General features: G+C 38.4%; 2 protein-coding genes across 2 annotated transcripts in view; one reads left to right on the top strand and one right to left on the bottom strand.

Moving 5' to 3' along the window:
- The window catches only part of BDP1 (B double prime 1, subunit of RNA polymerase III transcription initiation factor IIIB), a 95,674-nt gene that overhangs the window by 59,620 nt on the left and 20,612 nt on the right, over positions 1–15,442 (top strand). The window contains 5 exon segments of the mRNA XM_059418029.1: positions 657–776; positions 8,165–8,201; positions 8,676–8,768; positions 10,333–10,558; positions 11,565–11,722. Coding sequence (XP_059274012.1) covers positions 657–776; positions 8,165–8,201; positions 8,676–8,768; positions 10,333–10,558; positions 11,565–11,722 — 634 coding nt within the window.
- LOC132028128 (ubiquitin-like-conjugating enzyme ATG3) overlaps positions 15,071–15,442 on the bottom strand; it is a 1,365-nt gene continuing 993 nt past the window's right edge. The window contains 2 exon segments of the mRNA XM_059416756.1: positions 15,071–15,123; positions 15,126–15,298. Coding sequence (XP_059272739.1) covers positions 15,071–15,123; positions 15,126–15,298 — 226 coding nt within the window.

Consider the following 15,442-nt stretch of genomic DNA (forward strand, 5'->3'; position numbering starts at 1 on the left):
AGAGAAATCTTAGTCCTTTAGTCCCCAGATTATAGGGATCGATGACCAAAAAGACTATTATGTGAGCAAATGTGAATGAATTCAATTTTTTCACATGTCCATGGCCATGGCTATCATGGGGTTGTTGGAGAGCATAGTTGCTTTGGTGCAGAGGCGGATGCATGGTAAATTTTTCCAAGTGCTTTCAACTCATCTTTATTACAGCACTGAAGATGGTATATAGTTAAATAATTGCATGTCCTTTTTTCTCAGATTGTGAGTTCCTTGAAGGTAGGGACTACACTTGAGTTACTCAGCTTTATACCCTTGTATCTGTACTGTAGCCTTCTAGCTTTTAGGAAGCGCTGCATAAATGTTCACAGATTGGTGAGAGAAATTATGGGAACATAGAGACAAAGTGGGGATCATAGACAGGGAAATGCTAGGTACTAAGGAGATTACCTTGGAAATTTTGTTTACTGTTTGTAAGGATCACAGACCCCTCCAAAACCTTAAATGTTTTACTTTGCCAAGTTGCTGTCGAGTTATTATACTTCAGTTTTTAATTGTGTATGAATGTGAGTTGTTCATTCAGTTTAATACTTTATTTTACTTAGTCATTTTGTTATACTGACTAGTATCCCAAAATGAAATAATGAAACTTCTCATTTTGACAGCTTGAAATAACTGTGAATGTACCAGATATAGGCATAGCTGTTGTTGAAAATCCACTGTCAAACACAGATGTGACTACTCAGGAGATGAGACAAGAAGAAAATTTGAAGGCATTATCTGTCGTAAGCACCCATTTTATTATGTTTTGTTTTTAATTTTTTGTTTACTTTCAAAAGAATGGAGGTTTATTTTGAAAGCTTTAAGTTTATGAGCCATTCTTGCTAATTTCTATCATGTAGGGAGCTGTGAGTATGAATAGGAGAAACTGGTGAATAATCCATAGATTTTGTGTTTCAGTTGGAAAGCATTGATTTTGTGTATGTGCCTGAAGAACTCTTAAGAGCCTCATAAATTTACGTTAAGGGTCTGTTGCATAAAATCTATATTATGGGGGCACCTGGGTGGTTCAGAAGGTTAAGCTTCTGCCTTCGGCTCAGGTCATGGTCTCAGAGTCCTGGATCAAGCCTCGTGTCGGGTTCTCTGCTTGCTGGGGAGTCTGTTTCTCCCTCTCTCTCTACCTGCCTCTCTGCCTACTTGTGATCTCTCTCTATGTGTCAAATAAATAAAGTCTTAAAAAATCTATATTAAATATAAATTACTTAAAATATATTTAGTTGCATTTTGTTTGGTACTCTTCCCTATTTGGTTAGTACTTCTCTTGTTTTTGGAGAAGACAGCAAATTCTACTTTTTTAACAACTTTATTTTTAAAATTTTTTTAGTTTTTAAAGATTTTATTTATTTATTTATTTGAGAAAGAGAGGGAGGTAGAGAAAGCACAGAAGGAGAGAGAGACTCCCCCTGAGCAGAGAGCCCAATGCAGGCCTTGATCCCAGGACTCTGGGATTATGACCTCAGTCGAAGGCAGACGCTCAACCGACTGAGCCACCCAGGTGTGGCACCCTTTTAAACAACTTCATTAAGTTGTTAATGTCACACGCCAAATAAGTCACCCACTGAAGTATAATTCATTGTTTTCTGGTATATTTATAGGTAGGTGTAAATATTGTAATAGTCAATTTTAGAGCATTTTCATCACCTCAGAAAGATACCTTAGGTCTCAAAGCAGTTGTTCCCCATTTCCTCTCGACCCTCCCCAGGCTTAGGTAACTAATAATCTACTTTTTGTCTCTATAGATTTTCTTTTTTTTTTTAATTTTATTTACTTATCAGAGAGAGAGGGGGAGAGAGCGAGCACAGGCAGACAGAATGGCAGGCAAAGGCACAGGGAGAAGCAGGCTCCCCGCCGAGCAAGGAGCCCGATGCGGGACTTGATCCCAGGATGCTGGGATCATGACCCGAGCCGAAGGCAGCTGCTCAACCAACTGAGCCACCCAGGCGTCCCATCTCTATAGATTTTCTATTCTGGATGTTTCATACCGATTGACTCCTACAATATGATCTTTTATGCCTGACATTTTCACTTAGCATTCAGGTTCATCCATGTTCTAGCATGTATCAGTACTTCATTCCTTTTTGTGGTCATATAACTCTCCCTGTAGACAGTACTGCATTTTGTCTATCTGTTCATGTGTTCATGGACATTTAGGTTGTTTCCATTTTTTGGCTTTTATAAATAATGCTGCTGTAAACATTCACGTGCAAGATTTTATACTGACATTACGTTTTCTTTCTTTCTTTTTTTTTTTTTTAAAGATTTTATTTATTTGACAGAGAGAGATCACAAGTAGGCAGAGAGGCAGGTAGAGAGAGAGGGAGAAGCAGGATCCCCGCCGAGCAGAGAGCCCGATGCGGGGCTCGATCCAGGACCCTGACCTGGAGCCGGAAGCAGAGGCTTAACCCACTGAGCCACCCAGGGGCCTCTGACATTACGTTTTCTTTTCTGTTAGATACCTTCTTAGGAGAACAATTGCTGGCTTATATGGTAACTGTATGTTTAATCATTTGAGGAATTAGCAAAATGTTTTCCAAAGCTGCTGTACCATTTTAACATTCCTACCAGCAGCGTATGAGGGTTCTAATTTTATATCCTTACAAACATTTGTTACTTGATTTTTTGGATCTAGCTATACTTAGTGGATTCGAAATGGCACCTTGTTATGATTTTGATTTGGGTTCCCTAATGACTCATGTCATCAAGCATGTTTTCATGTGGTTATTGGCCATTTTTATATCATCTTTGCAGAAATGTCTATTCAGAACCTTTTCCCATTTTTTTTTTAAAGATTTTTATTTATTTATTTGACAGAGATCACAAGTAGGCACAGAGGCAGTCAGAGAGAGAGAGGAGGAAGCAGGCTCCCCAATGAGCAAAGAGCCCAATGTGGGGCTCGATCCCAGGACCCTGTGATAACGACCCGAGCCGAAGGCAGAGGTTTTAACCCACTGAGCCACCCAGGCGCCCCCCTTTTCCCATTTTTTAACATTACTGGTTTATTTGTCTTTTTATTATTAAGTTATAAGAATTTTTTATATTGTCTGGATACAAATCTCTTATCACATATATGATTTGCAAATATTTTCTTCTGTAAGTTGTATTTTAATTTTCTTGATGGTTCACTTTAAATTTTTTTTTTTAAGATTTTATTTATTTATTTGACAGGGAGAAATCACAAGTAGGCAGAGAGGCAGGCAGAGAGAGATAGAGAGGAGGAAGCAGGATCCCTGCCGAGCAAAGAGCCCGATGTGGGGCTCGATCCCAGGACCCTGAGATCATGACCTGAGCCGAAGGCAGTGGCTTAACCACTGAGCCACCCAGGCACCCGATGGTTCACTTTAAAGTACAAAAGTTTTTAATTGTGATGAAGTCCAATTTATCTTTTTTCTTTTGTTATTCATGCTTTTTTGTAATATCTAAGATTTCTTTGTGAAAGCCAAGGTCCTCAAGATTTACTCCAATTTTTCTTCTAATAGTTTTATTTATTTCTTATTTTTTGAGAGAGAGAGTGTGCACACAAGCAGGGGTTGGGGGAAGAGGCACAGGGAGAGGGAGAGAATATTTAGCCGGACGTGAAGCCTGACACGGGGGCTCAATCTCATGACCATGGGATCATGACCTGAGCCGCAATCAAGGGTCAGACACTCAACTGACTGAGCCACTCAGGCGTCCCACTTTTTTTTTTTTTTTTAAGATTTTATTTATTTGACAGAGATCACAAGTACGCAGAGACGCAGGCAGAGAAAAGAGGAAGCAGGCTCCCTGCTGAGCAGAAAACCTGATGCAGAGCTCCATCCCAGGACCCTGGGATCATGATCTGAGCTGAAGGCAGAGGCTTTAACCCACTGAGCCACCCAGGCACCCACCCAGGCATCCCACTTCTAATAGTTTTATAGATTTCACTAAAGTTGTACATTTAGGTCTTGATTAATCAACTTTGAGTTGATTTTTGTATGTGGGGTGATGTTACAGTCCTTCATTCTTTACATATGACTGTACAGTTGTTGCAGTATTTCTTTGAAAAGACTATTTTTCCCTCATTGAATTACCTTGCATTTTTGTAAAAAATAAATCAGCTGTGCATGAGTGAATTTATTTCTGAATTCTTGTCTCTATTCCATTGATTCATATGTCTGTCCTTATACCAGTGATGCTCCATTGACTGCAGTTTCTTTGTGTAAGTTTTGGAATTGGGAAAGTGTGAGTCATACTACTTGATTCTTTGTTTAGAATTGCTTTGGCTTTTGAGGGACTCTTGCATTCCATATGAATTTTAAAAAATTGTCAGTTTCTGGACATTATCTAAGATTCTGATTGGGATTGCATTGAATCTGTATATCACTTGGGGGGAGCTAGTCCCATCTTACTACTGAGTCTCCCAATCCAAGAACATGCGTATTTGCCCATTTACGTAGGTTGTCTTTGATTTTTTTCAGCAGTGTTTCATACTTTGCAGTGCACTTCCTTTGTTAAATTTATTATCAAGTATGTTGTTATTTTTGATGCTGTTGTGAATAGAACTGTTTTCTCAGTCTCACTTTCAGGTTCTTTAAAAAATTTTTTTTTTCTTTTAATATTTTATTTATTTATTTGACAGAGAGAGAGAGAGATCACAAGTAGGCAGAGAGGCAGGCAGAGAGAGAGAGGAGGAAGCAGGCTCCCCGCCGAGCAGAGAGCCTGATGTGGGGGCTTGATCCCAGGACCCTGAGATCATGACCTGAGCTGAAGGCAGAGGCTTAACCCACTGAGCCACCCAGGTGCCCCTCACTTTCAGGTTCTTTATTGCAAGTGTCTAGAAATATAATTGGTTTTTGTATAATGGTCTTGCGTACTGCAACTTTGCTGAACTCTTTAGTTTTTTCTTTTTTAATGAATAGCTCTTATTCAGAATTAAATAAGCAAAAGTTTAAGAAATGTTCACAAAGTACTTACAGAAAAGAAAGTTAATAGGGACAGTCACAAGTTTGCAACAAATAATTATAAAAGTACCCAGGGCAGCATGAATATAAACCATGTCACAGCATAGTGATCTAATTGTGAAATGAATAAGGCATAACTAACATTTGTACCAAGACCAGAATTAAAAAATAAACATACTTTAAAAGCTTAGTTCTACATTAAGCTGCTTCTTTTCCCCAGATCCTTAGTGAATTTATACTCTGTAACCTTAATGAGTTTATACTATGTAATTCTTTAAACAAACATATCATGTCAAACTATAAATTATATAGATGGATAGTTAGTGTGAAAAGCCTCCTAAAATGTACAAACTAACTGGTACTGAATTATGAGCTCTTTAGTTCTAATAGTTTTTACTTTCCTTTTTTATTTTTTAAGTGGATTCCATAGGATTTTCTACATATGAGATCATGACATGTGACTAGAGATGGTTTTTAGTTCTGCCTTTCTGTATTGATTTCTCAGTGCTGCTATAACAAAATGCCATGAACAAGGTAGCTCAAAATTGCAGGAGGTTATTTTTTTATCGTTCTGGTGGCTGGTCCAAAAATCGAGGTGCCACCTTCTGGAGGCTCTGAGGGAAAACCATTTTGGCCTTTCTCCTACTTTCTAACAGTTGCCACCAGACCTTGTCATTTCCTTGGCTTGTGGCAGCACATTTCTAATTTTTGCCTCCAGTGCCACATGGTAGTCTCCCTGTATGTGCATCTCTATGACTTTTTTCTTCTAACGACACCTCTCATATTGGATAGGGCCAACCCTAATCCAGTATGACCTCCTCTAACTTTATTACATCTAGAAAGGTCTTATTTCCAAATAAGGTTACATTCATGTTACTGGGGTTAGGACTTCAACATATCTTTCTGGGTGAAAGAATTCAGTTCATAACACTTTTTTTCTTTTTTCTCTGTTTTAAAGATTTTATTCATATACTGACAGAGAGCACAAGCGTGGGGGGGAAGGTAGCAGGCAGAGGGAGAGGGAGAAGTAGGCTGCCCGCTGAGCAGGGAACCCAGTGCGGGGCTCGATCCCAGGACCCTGGGATCATGACCTGAGCAGAAGGCAGATGTTTGACCACCTTAGCCACCCACATGCCCCATCTTATAATGTTTTTCACTCAGCATGTCTTTTATTTCTTTTCTTTCTTTTTTTTTTTTAAGATTTTATTTATTTATTTGACAGAGAGAACACAAGTAGGCAGGAGGCAGACAGAGGGAGAGGGAGAAACAGGTTCTCCCTGAGCAGGGAGCCTGATGAGGGACTTGATCCCAGGACCCTGGAATCATGACCTGAGCCAAAGGGAACTGCTTAACTGACTGAGCCACCCAGGTGCCCCAGCATGTCTTTTATTTCTGCGTACCTAATTGCCCTTGCTAGAACCTCCAGTATAGTGGTGAACAAAAATGGCGAGAGTGAGCATTTTTGTCTCATTACTGGTCTGAGAGGAGAGTATTGAGCCTTTCACCATTAAGTTTGATGTTAGTTGTGGACTTTTCATGTTTTATTTTTTTTTATCAAACTGAAGATGTTCTAGTCTTTTCCTAGTTTGCATAACAGTATTACCATGAAAGGGTGTTGGATGTTGTCATGTGCTTTTTCTACATCTATTGAGATGATCGTCTGATTTTACCTTTTTATTGTATTGATGTCATGTATTACATTGAATTTTGATATTAAATAATAAATTTTGGGGGCACCTGGGTGGCTCAGTGGGTTAAGCCTCTGCCTTCAGCTCAGGTCATGATCTCAGGGTCCTGGGATCGAGGCCCACTTGGGCTCTCTACTCAGCGGGGAGCCTCCTTCCCCTCCCCACCCCGTCTGCCACTCTGCCTACTTGTGATATCTGTCAAATAAATTGTCTTTAAAAAAATTGCATCCAAGTTTTATATGTTGCTGTGTTTGGTTTTCTGGTATTTTATTGATTTTTTGTGTGCAAGTTCATACTAAATAATTCTGTTTTCTATTACGAATCTGACACCAGATTCTTGTGGTGTCAGGAGCTGAAGTCCTGTTCTTTCTAGAAAGAAAGCTTTCCAGCTGGGACCTGCAAGGAGAAAAGACCCTGTTTTCTTGGTTGCAGGTTCTGACGTGGGGTCTCTGCTTCACTGAGCTGGGAAGAACGACGGGGAGAGAGCAGTCTTAGTTCAAAAGCACGGGCTCTCTATTTTGTTATTGTATTTTCATCAATTTTCTCAGAAAGATGTGTCTTTTGCCCTCGGAACATTTTCAGAGGCTTTAAATGTTTGTTTTTAATAAATTTCATCAGTTTCACTGGAGAGAGGGTTAGCAGAGCTCCTTATGATATCATATTGGACATAAATCATGTAACTTTTTAATATGTTAAAATTCATTTAAGTTTTAAGCCACCTAGTGTGAAAAATTGTCAGGTTCTTTAGTTTTTGGTTTCTACTGGTTTAAAACTAGTGACAGATACGACTGAAGCTCAAGGATTATGAAAGTGAAGGAGTAAATTAAGAATAGTAGGTGCACATGGTAAATGCAATATGATTAGAGTTAAAAATTTGCATGTGGGGCTCCTGGGTGGCTCGGTGGGTTAAGCTTCTGCCTTCAGCTCAGGTCATGATCTCAGGGTCTTGATATCGAGTCCTGCATTGGGCTCTTTACTCAGTGGGGAGCCTGCTTCCCTCTCTCTTTCTCTGCCTGCGTCTCTGTCTACTTGTGATCTGTCAAATAAATAAATAAAATCTTTTTAAAAATTTGCATGTAGGGGCACCTGGGTGGCTCAGTGGGTTGAGCCCCTGCCTTTGGCTCAGGTCATGATCTCAGGGTCCTGGGATCGAGTCCCACATCGGGCTCTCTGCTCTGCAGGAAGCCTGCTTCCTCCTCTCTCTCTGCCTGCCTCTCTGCCCACTTGTGATCTCTCTCTGTCAAATAAATAAAATCTTTAAAAAAAAAAAAAGAAAAAATTTGCATGTAATACAAGGAAAAGGTAAAATAAGGAGCAAGAGACAAAATAACTTGGCTTTTAAATTACTTCTGTATGAAATGTTAATAAATAATTGTGTAGGGAGAAAACAGTTTGCATTCCTTTGTAATCAGAAACATTGAAGTTCTGTAAAACATATGGATTTTGAGACATAGAACATATATTTGGGAAAATATGTAAGACATTGTTTATCTTTTCCTCTTTTAGGAAATGAACACAGATGAACATACCCAAGATGAAACAGGTAACTGTTAATAAGGAAACTGATAAAACTACTTGGTTAACACTAACAAAGTGATTTAGTATTGGTGTTAGTTAGCAAGTAAGTAATTTCACTGGAGAGTTGAACAAAATTTTAACTTTTGTATATGTTACCCTTAGAGAAACTTGGATTCTTGGAATAATTACTTTATGAAGTGAGTTAAGAGTTAAATGTTTAATAAAGAAATATTACTTACTTCTTCTATTCTGCCCAGATGTATTTTCTTTGAAGGTATTAAGTTATTTAGTAGGAGGGAGGAATTTTCAGTGAGTAAAAGCTAACAGTTAATTATTTCTTGTTTTGTAGTAACCAGTACTGCTGTAAGGAATTAATGGTATGCAGGATATTGAAACTTGTTACTAGAGAGTAAATGCTTGAATTAAAAATATTTTCTAAGTAAATAAACTTCAATTTTCAGCTTCATTTTTCTGTTTTAATGTTGGTGTATTTCACAAGGTACCAGTGATGGAAGCACTGAAGCTGCTATAACGTTACTTGCAATGGGAGATCTAGTGTTGCAGTCAGAGATCGGGGCAGAACAGAGTGATGGTAAGAATGAAAGTTAAGTCTTAACTGAGAAAAGCCTTTTAATGTACAGCTTTTAAGAAATTATACCCACAACTGAGTAGTCAGTCAGTACCTGCCTTTTACATTTGAAGTTGGTCTTTTTTTTTTTCCCCAGAAAAAGGTAATACTGTGTACATTGATCCGTCTAACTTAGTTCCTTTAGATGTAGTGGCCACCATTTCAAAATAGTGCACTTGCTTTATTAAGAAAACTTTGTATTCCTGGAATAATCTAGTGAGTCCTTTACTTTTCTCATCATAAACGTTGATTAAGTGAACCCATTGATCACTGATCATTTAACACACATTTCCTTAGCAAAGGGACTTCTGCTTTGGATTGTCTTCACAGTTAACTGTGAATCTATAATCACATATAGTATGAAGGGACAGTAGCAGTCACTGAAATAATTTAATTGCAACTATTCTGTTCGTTTGGACTGAGCCAAAAGATATGTCAACTCAGATTTTCACAGTATTTTAGGCTGAGCTTATGGAGTACCTTCTATTTTAAGTCTACTAAATGGATAGTTAACTATAGTCCTGTTAATTATTTTGTCTGGAGATTAGTGGCCTGCCATTTGTTTTAGGTGTTAGACTTCTAGCCCCATAACTATACATTTATCAGGAAAATTTCTGGTCTGTGTTCCTTACACAGTCTCATTTCTCTCTCTCTCTCTCTCTCTTTTTTTTTTTTTGAGTAAACTGTATACCCAGTTGGGGCTTGAACTCATGACCCCAGGATCAAGAGTCACATATTCTACTGACTTAGCCAGGCAGGTCAGCTCCTTTCTCAACGGCAGAGTATTGCTTTTGTGACAGGACCTGTCACAAATCTCTAGAACATAAAAACAGGTTTTAAAAATTTGTGAATGAAGGTGATCCTATCTTGAAACTCATTTGAGGCTGTGTAGTTAGTCAAGATAACAGATTCATTTTTACTTCCTTTTTTTCCCCTTAAGATTTTATTATTTATTTGTCAGAGAGAGAGAGAGCACAGCACGGGGAGCACAGATAAAGGGAGAAGCAGGCTCCCTGCTGAGCAAGGAGCCTGAAGTGAGACATGATCCTGGGACTCTGGGATCATGACTTGAGCTGAAGGCAGACCTCCAACTGAGCCACCCAGGCCTCCCTCATTTTTACTTCTAATAGCACAAGAATTCTAGTCTGTAAGAATGATTTGGCCTAGAACAAGTCAAATCTCTGGCATAAAATATGTAATCACTTTTATTATTTTTTTAAGATTGTATTTATTTTTGAGAGAGAGAGAGAGAGCATATGTATAGGGGGGAAAGGCAGAGGGAGAAGCAAGGGAGAAGGGAAGAGGGAGAAGATCCCAGGACCCTGAGATCATGACCTGAGCCAGAGGCAGACTTTTAACTGACTAAGCTACCCAAGCGCCCTGATCACGTATTTAAATTCAGAACGAAAAAGAATAAACTTTAAAAGTAATACAGAATTTTACAGTTGCTTAATGTTGAGGGATTTATTTTCTTTGGATGTCTACTTGTATTGGGTCAATTTTAATTTTCTGTTCTTTTCTGTAATAGGAGTATGTGTACTTCTTGATGTTCATTCAAAGGATAAAAGCTGTGTTCCTTTTAGCCCAGATAATGTAAATCACAAAATTGTTCGTGAATGTCAGGAGCTTTCTTCACCTGTCAATAGTACATCTCCTTCTTCATTAGAAGAAAACAAGATTGTATTGGAAGAGCAAAGTACTAAAGAAGAAATTGGTTTAGTGGAGAAAGTAAAGGAAAACGCTGTATCAACCAGGTTTATTTTGCTTTATTAAACTCTTGAGTTTTACAGTATTCAATTAATAAATATATTTAAACTATCATTTTAGTTAATAGCTTTTGAGTAATACTTGTGTAAGTGTAAAGTAGGCATTGCTGATTTCTCAGCCTTTATTCTTTTAAGTATTTTATTTATTTATTTGAGAGAGAGGGAGTGTGAACAAGAGAGACAGAAGGAGCAAGGGGAGAGGCAGGAGAGAGGGAGAAACAGACTCCTCACTGGGCAGGGAGCCTGATTTGGGGATCGAGCCTGGGACTCCGGGATTATGACCTCAGCATAGGGCAGACACTTAACCAACTAAGCCACCCAGGTGCCCCAGTTTCTTAGCCTTTAAAGTGAGAGGATAGGTTGGTTTGGTTTTAGTTTCATGGTTTGCTTTTTTTTCCCTTAAGATTTTATTTGTGAGAGAGAAAGAGAGAGAGAGAGAGCATGAGCAGGGGAAAGAGGCAGAGGAAGAGTTATAAGCAGACTCCTTCCTGAACAGGGAGCCTGACACGGGGCTCCATCCTAGGACCCTGGGATTATGACCTGGGCCAAAGGCAGATACTTAACTGGATGAACCACCCAGGCACCTCTGGCTTGCATTTTTTTTTTTTTTCCCTAATAAATTTTTTTAAGTAGACCCCACACCCAACATGGGGCTTGAACTCAGGAGATCAAGAGCCACATGCTCTACTCACTGAGCCAGCTGGGCTCCCTTAATGGTGTGCATATTAAAGTAAATGTAATATGTACATCTTTGAAGCTTTAATGAAATAGTTTTCTGTAAATATGGTCTCTGTTTTTTAAACATGGTCCAGATTCTCTTCCCTTCTCCAGACTTGCAGTAAAATTGCCACTGTATATTTTCTGTATTAAAAAATGAACACTTACAGATATTGTGGCACCTGAGAAGGTAGCACATAACTATCAGAATGTATGAAGGTGAGAGAGATAGTTATTACATGGTTGATGGATTTCTCTCTTCCCATCTTTCTTCTAGGAATACAACTTCTGAAGTGACCAGTAATTTGAGAATAAGAAGTAGATTTCCCAAGCCTAAACCAAATCTTAAGACTTCAGGGACCAGCAGGTTTGGTGTTCATCAGGAAGTTCCCAATTTGTTTGTAAACAAAGGAGAAGTGGTAGAAAGTCAAAGAGGTAAATTTTTTTCCCTTAAAAAGCTACAAAATTATATTTACAAGAGAAATTGCATTAGTATTTCAAATGGAATATTCATTTAAAATTATTTTAATTTAGTATTAAAAAGTTTCAAAAAGTAGAATGAACTATAAAAAAAAACCCAATAAATCCATTAACTAGCTTCAGTCATTATTATAGTTTTTCTGTTTAGTTTACCCAAAGCCCAAAATAACATGGGTTTGAACCCTATGGGTCCACAATACATGGATTTAAAAAAAAAGATTTTATTTATTTATATATAGCAGGGAGGAGAGGGAAGAAGGAGAGAGAGAATCCCAAGCAGAGTCCGTGCTGAGCATGGAGCCTGATGCGGGGCTTGATCTTGACCCCGAGAGCATGACCTGAGCTGAAATCAAGAGTTAGATGCTTAGCTGCTTGAGCCACCCAGGTGCCCCTATACATGGATTTTTTTTTTTTAACTTTTATTTTAAAAGTTTTATTGGGGCACCTGGGTGGCTCAGCGGGTTAAAATCTCTGCCTTCAGCTCAGGTCATGATCTCAGGGTCCTGGGATCGAGCCCCACATCAGGCTCTCTGCTCAGCAGGGAGCCTGCTTCCTCCTCTCTCTCTGCCTGCCTTTCTGCCTGCTTGTGATTTCTGTCAAATAAATAAATAAAAATCTTTAAAATATGTTTTATTTGGAAATAATTTCAAACTTAGAGAAAACTTACAAGAATAAGGAATAGTACAAAGAGGGCGCTTGGGTCGCTCAGTGGGTTGAAGCCTCTGCCTTCAGCTCAGGTCATGATCCCAGGGTCCTGGGATTGAGGCCCGCATCGGGCTCTCTGCTCAGTGGGGAGCCTGCTTCCTCCTCTCTCTCTGCCTGCCTCTCTGCCTACTTGTGATCTCTGTCTGTCAAATAAATAAATAAAAATCTTAAAAAAAAAAAAGGAACAAAGAACATCCAGATACCTCTTGTATGTAAGCTTACACTTAATTATACATGGAGTTTTTTTGACAGTACAGTACTATCAGTGTATTTTCTTTTTCTTATGATTTTCTTTTTTTAAATTAAATTTTATTTATTTATTTGAGAGAGAGGAGAGCACAGAGGGAGAGTGAGAGGGAGAAGCAGACTCCCTGCCGAGCAGGTAGCCCTGTGTGGGGCTTGATCCCAGGACCCTGAGATCATCACCTGAGCCAAAGGCAGATGCTTAACCAACTGAGCCACCCAGGCATCTCTTCCTTAGGATTTTCTTAATAACATTTTATTTGTTTGAGCTTACTTTATTGTAAGAATATAATATCTAATACATAAAACTTAGAAAATATATGTTAATCGACTTAAATCATCAGTTAAGGCATCTGGTCAACAGCAGACTATTAGTTGTCAGGTTTTTTGAGATTCAGATATGCAGAATTTCTACCGCATGGGAGCTTTGTGCCCTTAACCCCCATGTTGTATAAGAGTTAACTATATTTACTTAACGTTTTTGTCATATTTTGTGTGTGTGTATGTGTGTGTGTGTGTGTGTGTATACGTGAATATTCAAGCAAACAGTTTTTAGAAAGCTATACATGCATGTGGCAAAAAGTAAGACATTGTCCCCAAGTTATAAAATTTAATAAACTTCTTTGGTTCCCAGTCCCCAATCTCATCTCTAGTGGTAAATTGCCATTAAGTTTTTTTCATGGACTTCCATTATTTTATAGACATAAGCATCTAAATGTGGGACTGTGTGGGTACATAGATAGATACATCAGTATATACATAAACACATGTATTTAAATATTAATATATAAATATTAATATATTTATCAATATATTTAAATAATAGCACACATATTATTTAATATCTAATATATTAAATATAACATATTTAAATATATGTCATTCCTTTCAGAAAGAACAAAATTATGAGAATACTATATTGTATATACTGTTTAGCACATTTATTTATTTACTTATTTTTTAAGATTATTTATTTGAGAGAGAGTACCTGGTGGAGAGGCAGAGGGAGGGGAATGGGGAGTCCCAAGCAGACCCTGGCTGAGCCTGGAGCTCTACTCAGGGATCAATTCCTTGACCCTGAGATCATGACCTGAGCTGAAACCAAGAGTTGGATGCTTAACCCACTGCATTATGCGGATGCCCTTTGTTCAGTACTTTTTTTTTTTTAAGATTTTTAAAATTTATTTGACACAGAGAGAGAGAGACACACACACACACAGCGAGAGAGGGAACACAAGCAGGGGGAGTGGGAGAGGGAGAAGCAAGCTTCCTGCATGACCCTGGGATCATGACCTGAGCTGAAGGCAGACGCTTAAGGACTGAGCCACCCAGGTGCCCCTGTTCAGTACTTTTGAAAATAACAGTTTCACTGAGATAATTCTATATCATACAGTTAAACCATATGAAATGTTTACTGCAGTGGCATTTAGTATATTGCCCAAGTTGTGTAATCTTGTTCATTAATAGCCACTTCTTATATCCTTCAACCCTTCCCAGCCCTAGGCAACCACTAATCTACTTTGTCTCTGTAGCTTTTCCTGTTTTGGATGTTTCATATTGAAGGAATCATATAATGTGTGGTCTTTTGTGTCTGGTTTCTTTTACTTAGCATGTTTTCAAGGCTCATTTGTGTTGTAGCATGTATCAGATATTTCTTTTGCTTACCAAATATTCCATCATACTACATTTTGTTTATCCATTCAGGGCGTTTAGGTGGTTTTCTGTTTGTTGGCTATTGTAAGGAATGCTGCTAAGAACATTCATGTGTAAGTTTTTGTGTGGACATAAGTTTTCATTTGTCTTGGATTTATACTTAACAAGTGGCATTGCTGGAACATACGGTAATTCCATGTTTAACCTTTGAGAAACTGCCAAAATGTTTCAAAAGTGGTAGCAACGTTTTGTATTTTCTTTTGTTTTTTTCCTTTTTTTTTTTAAAGAAAATTTTTTTTCTTTACACTCATTTTTATTAAACAAATAGTCTGGTAGTGGAACTTTTGTATTTAATGCATAAACATATATAAGTCCCTTTATTAGAAAAATTATACATATTGGTGAATGTGGTCAGTGGTGACATCTATGGGCTAATTGTTTATTTTATTTATTTATTTATTTCAAAAGACTTATTTATTTATTTATTTGTCAGAGTGAGCGCAGGCAGACAGAGTGGCAGGCAGAGGCAGACAGAGAAGCAGGCTCCCGCCAAGCAAGGAGCCCAATGTTGGACTCAATCCCAGGATGTGGGGATCATGACCCGAGCTGAAGGCAGCGGCTCAACCAACTGAGCCACCCAGGCGTCCCTGGGTTAATTGTTTAAATAGAAACAATAATTTGATAGATTCTATGCTCTCTTTGTTACATTGTGAAGTATCTTGTGTAGTAATACTCTATTGTTGGAATGACAGCTTTACAAACTTGAAGAAAATTAGGAGATATGTGTGAACACCAAGTTCTCCTCCTCCTTCTGCAATAGTTTCAGTGATTTTCTTCATCACCTCAGCATGCCTGCATGGGTGAACTGAACACATAGGAGGCGGTGGGAGATGACGATGATTTTCAGTGGTCACTGTTTTCTTCACATATCTTTTTTTTTTTTTTAAAGATTTTTATTTATTTATTTGACAGAGAGAGATCACAAGTAGGCAGAGAGGCAGGCAGAGAGAGAGGAAGGGAAGCAGGCTCCCCGCTGAGCAGAGAGCCCGATGTGGGGCTCAATCCCAGGCCCCT

The sequence above is a fragment of the Mustela nigripes genome, chromosome 12, assembly GCF_022355385.1.
Source record: "Mustela nigripes isolate SB6536 chromosome 12, MUSNIG.SB6536, whole genome shotgun sequence".
NCBI lineage: Eukaryota > Metazoa > Chordata > Mammalia > Carnivora > Mustelidae > Mustela > Mustela nigripes.